Source organism: Harpia harpyja, chromosome 1, assembly GCF_026419915.1.
Source record: "Harpia harpyja isolate bHarHar1 chromosome 1, bHarHar1 primary haplotype, whole genome shotgun sequence".
NCBI lineage: Eukaryota > Metazoa > Chordata > Aves > Accipitriformes > Accipitridae > Harpia > Harpia harpyja.
Genome location: NC_068940.1, coordinates 60,674,189 through 60,688,156, shown reverse-complemented (window position 1 = coordinate 60,688,156; position 13,968 = coordinate 60,674,189). Strand labels below are relative to the sequence as shown.

Genomic DNA, 13,968 nt, shown 5'->3' with positions numbered 1-13,968 from the left:
AAAAAAAGTATTTTCTCCAGCCATGATGCACTGTGTGATTTTTCCTTAACATTAGCTCGCTTGGTTATTCACTGGGAAAAAAAAACAATGTGCTGTCAAATGGCCATACACACACGCGAGCAATACAACAATGACGATCTGGCCCAAGTCACCGCGGCTTCCACCAAAGCCTTTAATATCACTTGGCAAAACATTTGTTGGTTTTGGCCAAAGGACTTCACAAAGGCTTCTGGAGGGGTAAGGGGAAAAAAAAAAAGAAAAAGCTGATTTCTTTATCCTAATCTGAATCTAAACAGCAAGCGGGATATGCTGTAAAATGGCAGTAGCAGCAATTAATCAGGCTGCCCACAAAGTCAGTCGGTAATGTGCTAATTTCCTCTGAAACACACAAGCATGACTGAACACGTGGACAGAGCTTACCACACTGTTGCGATATATGTTGTTTTAAACATCACAGGAAGCCTTTCAGATTGCCTTCCCCCCCAGCAAGTAACAACAATGCAGGAGCAAAATGCACAGTTTTCTTTCTAGCGGTTTCGGAGATGTGGGGCTGCAAGGTCCCCTCTGGGGCATGGCACACCTTTTCACAGAAGCAGCAGTTGGTTTCCTCCGCATGCATGATGAAGGAACACAAAAGTCTTCAGAAGACTTGACCACCTGCCACGCTGATCATCAAGAGCATTTCTTCCCCCCTCTCCTTTTTCTTTTTGCTTTGTTTAATTGATTCAAATGGAAATAAAAGCCAAGTTTTTTCTGTCTTGAACAGGAAACAGGAGGCTGGCATGTCTGTTCTGCAGCTCCAGCATTTATCTTGCCAGTCTCACCACATCCCTGTATCTTCCATTAAGATGCAGGAGTCCCTAGTGACTTCTACTTCTAATGACATCTAGGTATTGACAGGATTTTTCTATTAAATATTAACAATCGTAACAACAGAGCTACCAGCAAAATTCAAACTTCCTGTTCTCTTCCCCAAGTCTGTGCATCTCAAACCCGCTCCTACTCTAACTCTCCCACCTGCATAATTTGGTGAACCAAGCTGTCACACCTCTCTCTACCAGATGAAACAAGCAATTGCACTTAGCTCATACAATCCAAACAGCAGCCCAAATCCTGTGTGCATTGAAAATGTCTCCATATTTCATTTCCCTGAAGACTCCTATTTCATTCTGTGTCCCATTATAAATTGCAAAATTACATTCTGGCATCATACACAGCTGGCTTTTTGCTCAACTGCGTTCCCTTAAATCATAATTTATTTACTTTATATAAATGTAAAAACAATAAAAAAGACTTCTCACAAATTCAGAGCAACCTTTCTAAAGAGGCACTGAGATGCAACACATCTTCTGGCTCTAATCCTTTGTTTTCTTCAGAGCCTTGGGAGTCCTACATATTGTCATCCCTAACTACGCTGTTTAAATCAGATTGTGCATTCTTTGACACCATCCATGTCTAAGGTTCTGCTTAAAAAGTAATCCAGCTTCCTGCTTCTGACCACAATAAACTAGGGAGAAAATTGGAGTGGGGGAGGACTTAGATGACATAAGATACAAACAGAAAACAGACAAAAAGAAGGCAACAGCGGATGAAAAAGACATTCATCTCACCTCAGAAGTACCACATTGTCTGACAAGAAGGCTCCAACAGTCATATCTGAAATTTTTGTAACATTGAGACAGTTACAAAGGAGGCATAGAATTCAGTTCTTTCAAATCAGTTCCTAAATTACAGAGCATATATCTAAAAAAGCATTTTTCTGACTTAAATCAGCCAGTTGGTCCCTTCAAATATCATTACATCATAAATATTATACCAGCAGGATTAGGTCTGTGATGTTACTTCACTTCTACTTCATTGTTTGATTTTTATTATTACTATTATATTATTGTCTAGTTTGTTTGGTTTTTTTGGTTTTTTTTTTCAAGATTGTCATCATGACCGAGCAGCTTCCAAGAAACTTACAACCTTGGACAGATACTGAAATCCTCTGCTTTAATATCTCAATCCTTCATCATGACTGCCCAAACACCTGAATTCAGCAATCAGCTCAAATTCTTATCAGGAGCTTTGAATAACAGAGGGGAAAGGGAAGAAAATGCTCAGCTTCATCAGCCTCCCACAATGGCAGGAACCAGCAACCCGGAAACGATCAGCTCTGTTGTTTTCTCAGCCTGCTGCTGTGTTTCCCCAGTGCTCTCACTGTCAGAGTCGCGGACGTACCTGGATAACCATTGCCATCCATATCGACTCCGCCTGATATGGATTGGCCGAACATCTGCAGCATCGGGTTTATTGTTTGCCCAGACAGCTTCTGCAGTGGAAAACACATGACTGAAATCCGTCAGTAACACAAAGAATCCTCTAAAAAAACAAAACAAACAAAAAACCCAAGAAAAACACAACAACCACAAACCCAGAAAAACCTTCGAGCCTTATTTTCATGGTCACCAGGGCTCTTTTCCATGGGCTGGAAGTGCTGCACATCTGCAGGCTCGCACTTCACCCACGCAGCCCTGAGCAGGAAGGCTGTCGACTGCAGGAAGCCCTTCTGCTCTGGGCTAGGAGGTGGCCACTGTTGACTTGGATTAAAAAACACACCTGCATTACAATCCTCATGCAGACCCAAGCAAAACAAAGAACATATCAAACAGCTTTTTTTTTTGGGGGGGGGGGGGGGGGGAGCGGAATTTAACTGCACCCTAGAGATTTTTTCTTTTTTTTTCTTTTTTTTTTTTTGCATTACATTTCTGTAAATAAAAGTTTTAAAGCAGCCTCTTAATAAAATTGATGATTAACTGAAACAGAAAATCCTGCACAACCATTCCTTTTCACAAAGTTTGCCAGCATACTCAAAGTCAAAAAGATTAATTTTCATCCCACTTGGAAATTCTGGTTTCCATCAGCTATTATGCAGTATTTTGTGTCAGTTTGGAAGCTGTATCTCATTTCTGCCTTCCCAACACAAAGATTAATTAACTTCTAACATAGCTTCTTTTTTTTTTTTAATTACTAACACAAAAACTTTCTCTAAACATTTTGAATTGTAAACGCCTTTGTCTGAAGCAAATTAATATATCAAAATCTCATTTTTCTAAGAAAGCAATCAGATGTCTCCCAGCCCTCATTCATTTTGCTGGGCCACCAACGGAAGACCTGAACTCAAACCAACATCTGAATGCAGAAGTTACAGAGAGGAAACCTACCCCAGAAAGTAATTTCGAGGCTGTTGGTGGTGCTTCACAGCATGTGACATGCAACCAGCTTTTCCTGGCCCTCCCATAAAAGGACATAATATTGAACAAAAGGTCAGACAGGAAATTCATGGGAAAAAAACACAAGTTGAGGGGAAGAAAGATATCCTGCAGTCCTGACAGCCAGTTTAAAGGGAAACCAGTGCTTCGCTGTGTACGGATCTCCTTTTCCTACTCATGGGCAGATAAGATTAAGACAACTGGAAGTAACTTCCTCCCTACGTTACACTTGTATCACATTTTTGGGGGGGGTCCCAGCTAGGGTGGTAAATCCCACCTGCAAACTTCCCAGCGGACATCTGCAGGCTATTACAGCCTAGAAGGCAGAGGTATAATGCTACTCTGCTTTTAAGTGCCATGAATGAAAACAGCAGGCCACAAAGCCAATTAAGCTGCTTCTGCTCATAGCCACCACTAAAGCTGCTGAAGGGATGTGAGGGAACGACATTGATCAGCAATTTAAATGAAGAAAAGGGGTGAGGAGGAAGCTAACAAAATGAAACGGGTGAAAACATATACCCTGCAGGCTCCCCCTCCACCTCTCTCAGCTTCTTTAAAATGGAAATCCAGGGCACGGCCCTGGGCTCCATGACATGGCTCAGGGATATAGCAATAAGATACAAAAAGTCTTTCACCTCTGGGTTCAAATCCAGGGCAGGTAAGTAAAGAGCTGAAGTTGTTACACAGTTTTTTTGGTTGCAAGTGGGAGATGAACTGGTGGTATGTCTGGTGCCCTGCAGCAGACTCTGGGAAGGGTCAGAGAGACACTGCCCGTAAGTGATGCCCCCTTGGCTGCCTCAGGACATGTGACAACGATAGGAATGGCATCAAGAGTCAATGACCACAGTACCCTGCCTCCCTCTTGAGCTGGTCTTTGTCCCACTGACCAAGCAGAGAGGCACATGCCATGTCTGCTGGCCTTGCTCTAATGAGGAGGGAGAGATCGCAAGCAGGATGTTTTGCTTCCCACCCTGCTGATCTGGCCTCTTTCAAAAATGTAAAATTTTCCCACGAATGATCAAAAGAAAAAAAAAAAAATCTAATCCTTTTCAGCAAGAGCTGGAAAGCTCCACGCTTTTCAACAGCCTGAGAAGAACCTTCCAACCAGTGGTTCTCAGCAAGAAACAGGCAGAATCATCCACATGCCACACATTAGTGCATTTTAGAAGTATTCATAAAGAGTAATTTAACTTCCTTTTTTCTAAAAAGCAGCGCATGGCATATACATGGTAAAAGGAAAAAGGACTAAACTTCTATGGTCTGTTAGAAGAGTCTCCAATATAACCACTAAACTCTTTAATTCTGCTTAAACTGATTTACTGTGAAGGATCCCACCCAGCAACAAAACAACCAGAACTTCAAACACATGGAGGGAGGGAAGATTCAGGCACTCTGAAAAAAGAAATGTGCTAGACAGAGACTAGGGGACACATGTTGGGCAGCATGAGCATAAGTTTGTTTTCTCTACTGCCTGGCTACAGTAGCTAAATTGCACTGTGTCATCTCTGCACAAGATGCTATAGCATATTCTAGCTGAGATTTTATTTCATAATAATGGTCAGGGGAATACCACCAGTATTAATTATTAGTATTGAACAACTCACATAAGGGTGAACAAGGACCTCGGGAGCCTCCATAATAAAACCATTCACATCAATGCCCGGTAGGGAGAGGGAGATGTGTTCCCTCATCTCCTCCCACAACACAGCAAAGCCATCAGTGCCAGGACAAAGCACATAGATATTATATGTATTAGGATGTTCCCGAGTTCCTTCATTCTCCCCACAAGATAGCTCCCGCAGCACAACAAAGCCATCAGTGCCAGGGCAAAGCACACAGCCATTATTTGTGTTACCATGTTCCCAAACTCAGCAAGGTAGAGATAAGCAAGCAGCCAACAAGCTCCGTGACCTGCACAGGAGCTTGCCACTGAAGAACATCAAAATAATGAACAGGTAGACAAGGCTGCCAAAATAGAAGTAGCTCAGGTAGACCTGGACTGGGAGCGTAAGGGTGAGCTATTTGTAGCTCGCTGGGCCCATGAGACATCGGGACATCTAGGGAGAGATGCAACATATAGGTGGGCTCGTGATCGAGGGGTGGACCTGACCATGGAGGCCATCACACAGGTCACTCATGAATGTGAAACATGTGCTGCAATCAAACGAGCCACCAGAGTAAAGTCTCCCTGGAACAGAGGGCGGTGGCTGGGCTTTCGATAGGGCAAGGCCTGGCAAATTGACTACATTGGACCACTGCCACGAACATGCCAAGGCAAGCACTACATACTCACAATGGTGGAAGCAACTACTGGTTGGCTAGAAACATATCCTGTAAACCATGCCACTGCCCGAAACACCATCTTAGGCCTCGAAAGGCAAATTTTATGGCGACATGGTACCCCAGAAAGAATTGAATCAGACAGTGGGACTCATTTCCGAAATAACCTCATAAGCTCCTGGGCAAAGAAACATGGCATCGAGTGGGTGTACCACATACCCTATCACCCGCAAGCATCTGGAAAAATTGAGAGATATAATGGACTGTTGAAGACTATGTTGAGAGCGCTAGGCAGTGGGACATGGAAGCATTGGGATACAAATTTAGCAGAAGCCACTTGGCTAGTTAACACCAGAGGATCTGCTAACCGTCCTGGTCCTGCCCAAACAAAACCCCTACATACTGTGGGAGGAGATAAGGTCCCCGTAGTGCACATGGGGAAGTGGCTGGAGAAGGCAGTGTGGATTTCTCCTGCCATGGGAAAAGGCAAACCCATTCGTGGGATTGTCTTTGCTCAGGGACCTGGGTGTACTTGGTGGGTAATGCAGAAGGATGGGGAGACCCAGTGTGTGCCTCAAGGACATTTAACCTTGAGGGAAAAATAATCTGTGATGCGAGTTGTATGTTGTAGGAAGTAATGTAGCAGGAATGACCTGAACTGCAGAGGAGCGAACTTCGCAAGGAACCAGACAAGTGCATCGGTGACCCAAACCAAGCCGGTGTTGGTGCCCAATGATCGAACATACTGCTTCTCCTGTCCTGACCACTCATCTTGACGGATGGGGCCCAAGTCATAACCTGTTGTGGCAGTACATCCCGCCCCCCCCCATCCTGCCAGCAGGAAACGAAACTTCTCCAGAAGGGAGAAGGGGAAGGAAACCCTGGAGGCTGCAGGTTGAAATTTGAACTGGCCAATCAAGATGCGCCAGGTACACCAAGGTGACCCTCCTAGCCAATAGAATTAAATGACCACAGGTCAGATTCGATGGGGGTATAAACGGGGGTCCCGCCGGAGGACACGTTGGCAGTCCTCCTCGGAGCAGCGGGTCTGCAGTCGGGGACTCCCCCTCGGGCCAGGGCACCGCCCGAGGTAACTCCTCGAGGGAGAGAGCCCTCAGCTTTTAGGGGAGTGATACGCGCATTTTGAGCCATCACTTTAAATCTTGGGAATTCTTAAGTCAGCCATGTAGTATTAATTCTCCCTACATCATTGAGCCTGTGATTTTATAGAATGTTATTGGACTTCTAACTAACTTTTGCTGAAGAATAAATCTGAGTTTTAACACCTGTTGGATTTGGTTAGTCGTGCATCCATAACACCTGTGTGTGAACATCTGGAGGAGTGGAAGAAGCCCATGGAATATCTATCTCTTAAAGGACAGGGGATAGTAATTAATAAGAATGTATAAATCTGTATGTTGGGTATAAAAGTGGTTTAAGTATGTAGTTTCAGTTGTAAGTGTTGGTAAGAAGGGATTTCAGTAATGAGAATTAAATACAATGGCATGGTTAGAAGATATCTGTATTAAATTATGTGGGACCTGAGCATGACGCAAATGGTATGGAATAAGGGGTGGAGATTGTATTGGGTCTGGCTGAGATGGAGTTAATACTCCCCACAGCAGCCCTCATAGCACTGTGCTCTGCATCAGTAGCTAGAAAGGTGTTGATAACACACCAGTGTTTTGGCTACTGCTGAGCAGTGCTGGCACAGCATCAAGGCTGTCTCTCCAACATTTTTGCCCCCCCCTCAATGGCAGGCTGGGGCAGGGCAAGATCTCGGGAGGGGACATAACCAGGACAGCTGACCTAAACTAACCAAACAGATATTCCATACCATATGACGTCAGCTCAGATATAAAAGCTAAGTAAAGGGAGACGGAAGTGGGGCATTTTTGTCTTCCGGAGCAACCACTACGCGTACTGAAGCCCTGCTTCCCAGGAAGTGGCTAGACATCGCCTGCTGATGGGAAGTAGAGAATAATATCATTTGTTTTTCTTTGCTTTCGCGCGCGACCTTGGCTTTCACTTTATTAAACTGTCCTTATCTTGACCCACGAGTCTTTTGTTATATTTTCTCCCCCCTGTCCAGCTGAGAAGGGGGAGTGATAGAGCGGCTTTGGTGGGCACCTGGCATCCAGCCAGGGTCAACCCACTACACAGTGCCAACAAAATGGGTAAAGAGGCTTCTGCGGAGCACAAAAGAAAGCTTAGTACCTCTTCTTCCTCACTAAGCCTGCTTCTGCAGGAGGAGAGTGCAACCTCCCAGCTCCCCACTGGCTTCTCCATAATTTGTATGCTCAGCCCCTCCAGGGTTTTCATTTCTCCTCTGCAGCAGTACTATCTCTAAAAACTGACATTCAAACCCCAAGTCTTCATTTGCTTCAAGAAGGAAGCTACAGCTGATAACTGTAACAAAAGACAGTGGAAAATATCTCTAACATCATTTTACCCAACAACATAGATACGGACAAACTTTGGGAGAAGCCATCTTCAAACCAGGACTGAGAAAACAATGTAGGGCTATGATGAGGCCACCTATAAAGGGACCCCTACGTATGGCTTATTTCTGCAGGCCCTGTGAAAGTGACTTCAGATAGGTATTGTAAACGATAGTGTCACATACCATAGAGTACTGAGGTACAATACCATTGGCATCCCCATGGTAAATGTACACTGCTCCTATGTAGTTATCCTCCTTAGGCGCTCCAATGGCAACATCTGTAAAACAGTACAGATTATAAACATTTCACAACCCATTCTATTAATCCAACTGTTTCCCAATTTTAGAAGCCAGCTATCGATAGGAAAATAGCTCCCCATGACGAAGATGATCAGTGGCTTATATGAAGCTGGCTAGAAGGAACTTGTTTGATTTAACAAAGAGCTCATGTTAAGATAAACTTAAAAAACCACACAAATGTATATGAATTTGTACATGCATGTGGCTATGTTGTGCCTAATTAGAAGCATGTGCTTGTTATGAAAATGTGTTTATTAACCAGCAACCGTGCTCAAAAAATTTAATTTAGAATCCTTTCATATAAAAATCTCCAACCCAGGGGAACATCAGTTTTGTGAACCAAGGCAGCATTGGCAAAACATTTATTATAGCACTACATTAAGTTTGCTTGAAAATCCAAGGCTCCACAGTGAGGCTGGGTATATAAAATATACAGGCAGGAAGAAAAAAAGGCTGCTGAGGGTGCACTTTCAAATTACATTTGATCCAATTTAAATGCAAACTCCTGCAGAAAGAGTGATCCCACCTCCCATTCTCCTATCCTAGTTAGCTCTAGTGACTACACAGCTGCTAAAATTAAACTCTTCCCAATGGCTTCATATCCGTGGACTGATACAACTCTGCAGTCTCTCCATCACCACAACTGACCCACAAGGAGCAGCAAGAACACACAAATGCACGTCCAAGTGCAGAGGAAGAGCATGGCCACCATTTGTGAGGGCAACCTGCAATGAGGTTGGGTTAAGCTTAATGGAATAACATGCCCTGAGTGGCCTAAATCCAGGCACACACTGAGTAAGTCAGCCTTTGTTTGGAAGTCCTTAATCTGCGCTGCCAGAAATCAGGGCAGAAAAGGTGCCAGCATCAACACTTCGCTCTCACCTATTGCTATCACAGCATGGGGCCTCACACTGAGCAGCCTGCAAAAGGAGCAGGGGTAGAATAAAGCAAAGGAGAGAAATTATTACTAGAGAACATGCTATCAGGAGCGAGAAGCTACTTCTTAATTACACTTCATGATAAGAAAATGTGATTATGTCAACAAAACTGGAAAGGCTTGAAGACATAAGGAAATGGGAAAGAAGAAAGAAGTCAGACATAGGTTTCTGTTTTGTTTGGGGCGTGGGTATCTAAAGCCTTTTATAAACCATACAGGAAGAATAAAATGCAAGAGCAAGGAAAGTAAAGCAATGTTAATGAGACTGGCATGCAAGTTGCTTGGACACGGACTAAACGCACATCAAGGACAATCAGCTACAAAAGGCTCTAGCAGACAAATCCCACACAAGCATATTTATCCTTAGCACAAGCCCAGGTGCTGGTCGGGTCCACAGGAGCAATAGATGCCACATGGCACCCAGCCATGCAAGGAGACTGGCAGCGCTGCCAGCCCCGCTGGCATTTCCAGGGAAATGGCCCAGGAGGAAATGGCACCGACCTGAGAAGCCATCATCATCGATGTCACCGAGGGCGGCCATGCTCTCCCCAAAGTGTGCGTTGTATGTGCTGTCACCATCCAGGACAAGCTGCTCTTCCAGCACTCCCTAGCAAGTAGGAAATAAAACAGGGTCAGGGAAATGGTGTGAGCCCTGGATGAGGTGAGCTCTCCCTGTGGAAGCTGCTGGTAGAACCAGGTGCAGGGCTGCAGTCTGACTCTCACCCTCACTGCACACAGATCACCTGGGCACCAAAAATCTAATTTATTTTTTTTTTTAACCATCTTCTGTCTTTTAGTTTTAAGGGGGGGAGGAGCACATGAGTGATATAACTAAAATGCTAAATTAACTAAAGGGTAACTCAGTGATGTAACTAAATGCAGTCACATGGCTTGGGGAGCTCACGAAGGTTTCCGATGCCTAAAATGTAACAGCCCAGAGCTTGCTCTACTGGCAGATTACATCCAAGGAGTGAAATCCTCAGTCAAGGCTTATTCAGCTAAACCCCAGTGAGTTAAAGAGAATTTTCCCCTAAGCAAAAAACATTTGGGCAATTGGATTTGAAAACTTTTTAAGTATTGGACAGAAGGATTAAAGTAAAGTCCCCAAAAAGCCTTCTGAAATGAAGAATAAGGAAACGGACTTAATGCAATAAAGAGACAGAGGAAAGTTCAGAATAAAGTAGCTTTGTACTCCTATGCCATGAGAAGCCTTATATGGATCTGGTATTTCTTGCCCACCCACTTTCTGGTCAGATACATAAGCTTTAGTTTCTTGCAGGCTTCCCTCAAGGGGAAAGGAACATTTCCACAAGAAAACAAAATTTAGTTACGCAATCCAACTCTGTACCCACCTCAAGGGTTGTTTTGTTTTGGTTTTGCTTGCTTTGTGAATGAGAGTAAACTGCCCTCTGGAACATGTAATAAAATCTTTTTCTTGGCTGTGGGGAGTTGCTGACTTTAAGAAAATCCCACATAATGAAATTGAAACACAACAGAGAGGAGACAGGCAGGCCTGTATGTGCAACTCACTTCTTTGCAGTCCTCACAGGAAAGGGCAAAATATACGTGTACTAAATCCAGCATCACTACACATGCTTGTATTATAATGCAGTTTTCTCTGATCCACTGCAATGACGTCTTAAGCAATGGTGCTTGCAGAATGAAACAGAGTTTAAAAAGCCCAAACACCAAAATAAAACCCACAATCCTGCAAGCTATTGCTCCTGCAAGTAATTCTTGAAGCAGGAATATAAGAAAACCCTACTAGGTTCTTGACTGTTTTATAAAAAATAAAACTTAACTCATGCATACTCTCACTGTGAGCAGGAAATGTTGGCTATTATCTGCTTGGCATTCTGGACCCTATCCTGAGGACCCAGCAGCAATACTGCAATATAAGTGGGACAGCCTGTGGATCAGACTGACAAGGTAAAGGAGGAGTGATAATAGAAAATAAAATTACACCAAAAGCAATTCTGAAGTCTCCCAAATGCTGCCTATAGGACTTGTGGTGAATGTCAAGTCTAGCATAAACAAAATCCACACATTAAAGTCCACAAAATACTGATGAAGAAAATCAATTTCATTTTAGTCCATAACAACTCCTCCTTTGAGACAGCAGGTTTGGGATCTGAATATCAAATATTTAATAATATGTAAACAACCATTGTTTTCCTATAAATACAACATAAGAATGATCTTGTTTTGCCAATGCAAGAAAGTTCAGACTCTTCCAAGACTGTTGTTGGATCACGTGAAATCCAACAGCATCGGCTGATAAGAACTTCCCCTAAAGTCTATATATGGGGCATAATGCAAATATAACATGATTTCAATCTCTGGTTTCTCTTCACAAGGTCTTCTAAATCCCCAGACATTTGTGTTCTAATTTGTAGGTCCTAGTGACTACCCAAAACACTCAGCCAAAGCTGCTGACTCTTACTTGGTTTTGGCATCAAATTCATGTAAAGCCACAAATACCACCAAGTTTCAACATAAAACCAGAAACTTTCCCAGACCTCCTCGAAAGATTCACAGCTCTGTGATGAATGTGGGCTGGTGTCTGGGAAACCATGATACCAGATGAGTTTTCCGTGACTTCATGCTCTGCTAGAGACATCCAGAGCCCCTCTATTTGAGACATCGAGTTTCACCATGCAGTGCTGGAAGGACATTAGCGCTACCCTGCCCAGACCCACGGCCTCATCCCTTACCAAGTCATCTCCTGTACATACTCACGTTTCCTCTGTTGATATAGACTGTGACTTGACCCTCATCTCTGATCTCAGAAAACATAGGTGCTCCGACCAGCAGGTCTGACAACCCGTCAGAGTTCAGATCAACTGCACATAAGGAGGAGCCAAAGTAAGAGCCCATCTGTAACCAAGCCGAGTCACAACAAAGCATTCAGTATCTGCCCACACACAGGAGGAAGTCATTTAGGCATTTGCTTTTTTTTTTTTTTTTTTTTTTAATTTCAAATGATGACTTGCTGCTTTATCACTCACAAGCACTCCTACAGAGAAAGCTTAGGGGATAATTCTGGCAGGAATTAAACACTTTACTGTACAGTGTATCAGCTTGCATAATTTACCAACAGAATAAAATTTACACCCTGGGACATGCTTAAGTGAGACACTTAAAGAGCTTTCTTAGACTAGCTTTCACTTGTCAAATACTTAAAATCAGAGAGGGGTGAAATAAGTTTCCCAAACCAAGACCTGGCTAGTGATTATTCATGCCCAGTGCCAGACTTCCTAAAGAGACTTCAAGTTGGGTACCACAGATCTTCTGGGGATACCTTAAAGAAATAAAGAAAAAAGAAAAATAGGCAAGGGGTAGGGTATCCATGAAAAAGAGGCATCTAAAATTACCTCTTGATTGTGGCCTATCTTCCCCTGCTCTATTTGTATCTATTTGTATCAGTCACCTTCAAATAGCAGTACTGGTTGTGGGTTTTGATCACAGCCTTTCGTCTCAGGTACAGGCAGGCGAGTTGACACAGAAAGACGACTTTCAATAAAAGCTTTTCAGTTGATACACAAAAAACCTAAGCCACTTTCAGTCTCCAGTTATTATTGCTTGATAAAACTTAATTGCTTAAATTTAAGAAATACATTAATCTCATTACATAATTTTTGATACATGTTAACATTAAATGCTAACAATCTCCCAGCTGGCACCCACATTACGAATTTCAAAACACATTTAAACACAAAAAGGAAACCAAAAACAAGAATGATATTCCACCCTTACTTCATCCACTTCTGCTTAGGTACCACAAGGCATACTCTTTGAGACCAACTACAAACCATAGTCTCAAAATTAAAAGCAACTTCCAAAGGAAAAATTAAAAGATACCACTTCTTATTTGAAATTGAGAGCTGTTTACATAGTAGGAAAAATTGCAGTTACAGAAATAATTATTTAGGTTAAAAAGAATGAATCACATTTCTCGCATGCTTTTACATTCCTCATTGCAGATCTCTGACCCACAGCCTTCCATGCCTAGTAAGTTTAGGTGCACGAGCCAGAGCTCCTGGGCATGCTAAGAGATGGGCAGTAGCAACTCTATTCTATGCAGTCCATAAGACTTAAAAGCTGCTAAATATAGCGGGGTGAGTTAAGGATAGAGTTTCAGTTTGTAATTCAGATTTTTGTGTTTGTGTGGGTTTAAGGTCAGACCTCAAACATCATTTGATTCCAGTTATTTTGTAGCTTAAGTTCCCTTGTGGATTTTTTATTTGTTTATTCTTTTTTAATCCACTAAGGTTTTAAAACAAATTTCTCTTGGGTAAGGAGCGAAAGTTATGAACAGCATTTCACTATGTATTCAGGCAGTTTTCAGGGAAAGGCTATTATTTACTTAACTGCAACATAGTATGTCTGCAGTGTGGGTGAGTTGACGATGCTGTGAGAACCTGAAGTTTGTGCACTTAATGTTTTTAACAAGGCACTGCATTTTCTTTTTTTCTTGTCTGCATTTGATTTCCTAGTTCAGCCTCCAGCAATAAAAAAGGGAAGGAAGAAACTGGCCTGCTTTTAATGTCTGTCTAGTAAGAATGTCAGAGCAATGAACTTTCACACCACTGGGAAGGACGCAGCATTCTGTGAGAGCTCATTTCAAGGCAATGCTCATTGCTGAGCTTGTCTGGTTATATTTCAATCACAAAACAAAGAAAGGGTGACTTAGGACAGCCTTCTCTTTAAAATAAAATTATCATTTGGATTTTAGAGAATTTGTAGAAGACAGA

General features: G+C 42.8%; 1 protein-coding gene across 1 annotated transcript in view; it reads right to left on the bottom strand.

Moving 5' to 3' along the window:
* ITGA9 (integrin subunit alpha 9) overlaps positions 1 to 13,968 on the bottom strand; it is a 235,452-nt gene that overhangs the window by 188,427 nt on the left and 33,057 nt on the right. The window contains exons 9-13 of the mRNA XM_052796650.1: positions 11,954 to 12,091; positions 9,716 to 9,821; positions 8,161 to 8,255; positions 2,224 to 2,314; positions 1,611 to 1,656 (exon numbers count right to left, since the gene is read on the bottom strand). Of these exons, the coding sequence (XP_052652610.1) occupies positions 1,611 to 1,656; positions 2,224 to 2,314; positions 8,161 to 8,255; positions 9,716 to 9,821; positions 11,954 to 12,091 (476 nt within the window). The remainder of the gene's footprint in view (positions 1 to 1,610; positions 1,657 to 2,223; positions 2,315 to 8,160; positions 8,256 to 9,715; positions 9,822 to 11,953; positions 12,092 to 13,968) is intronic.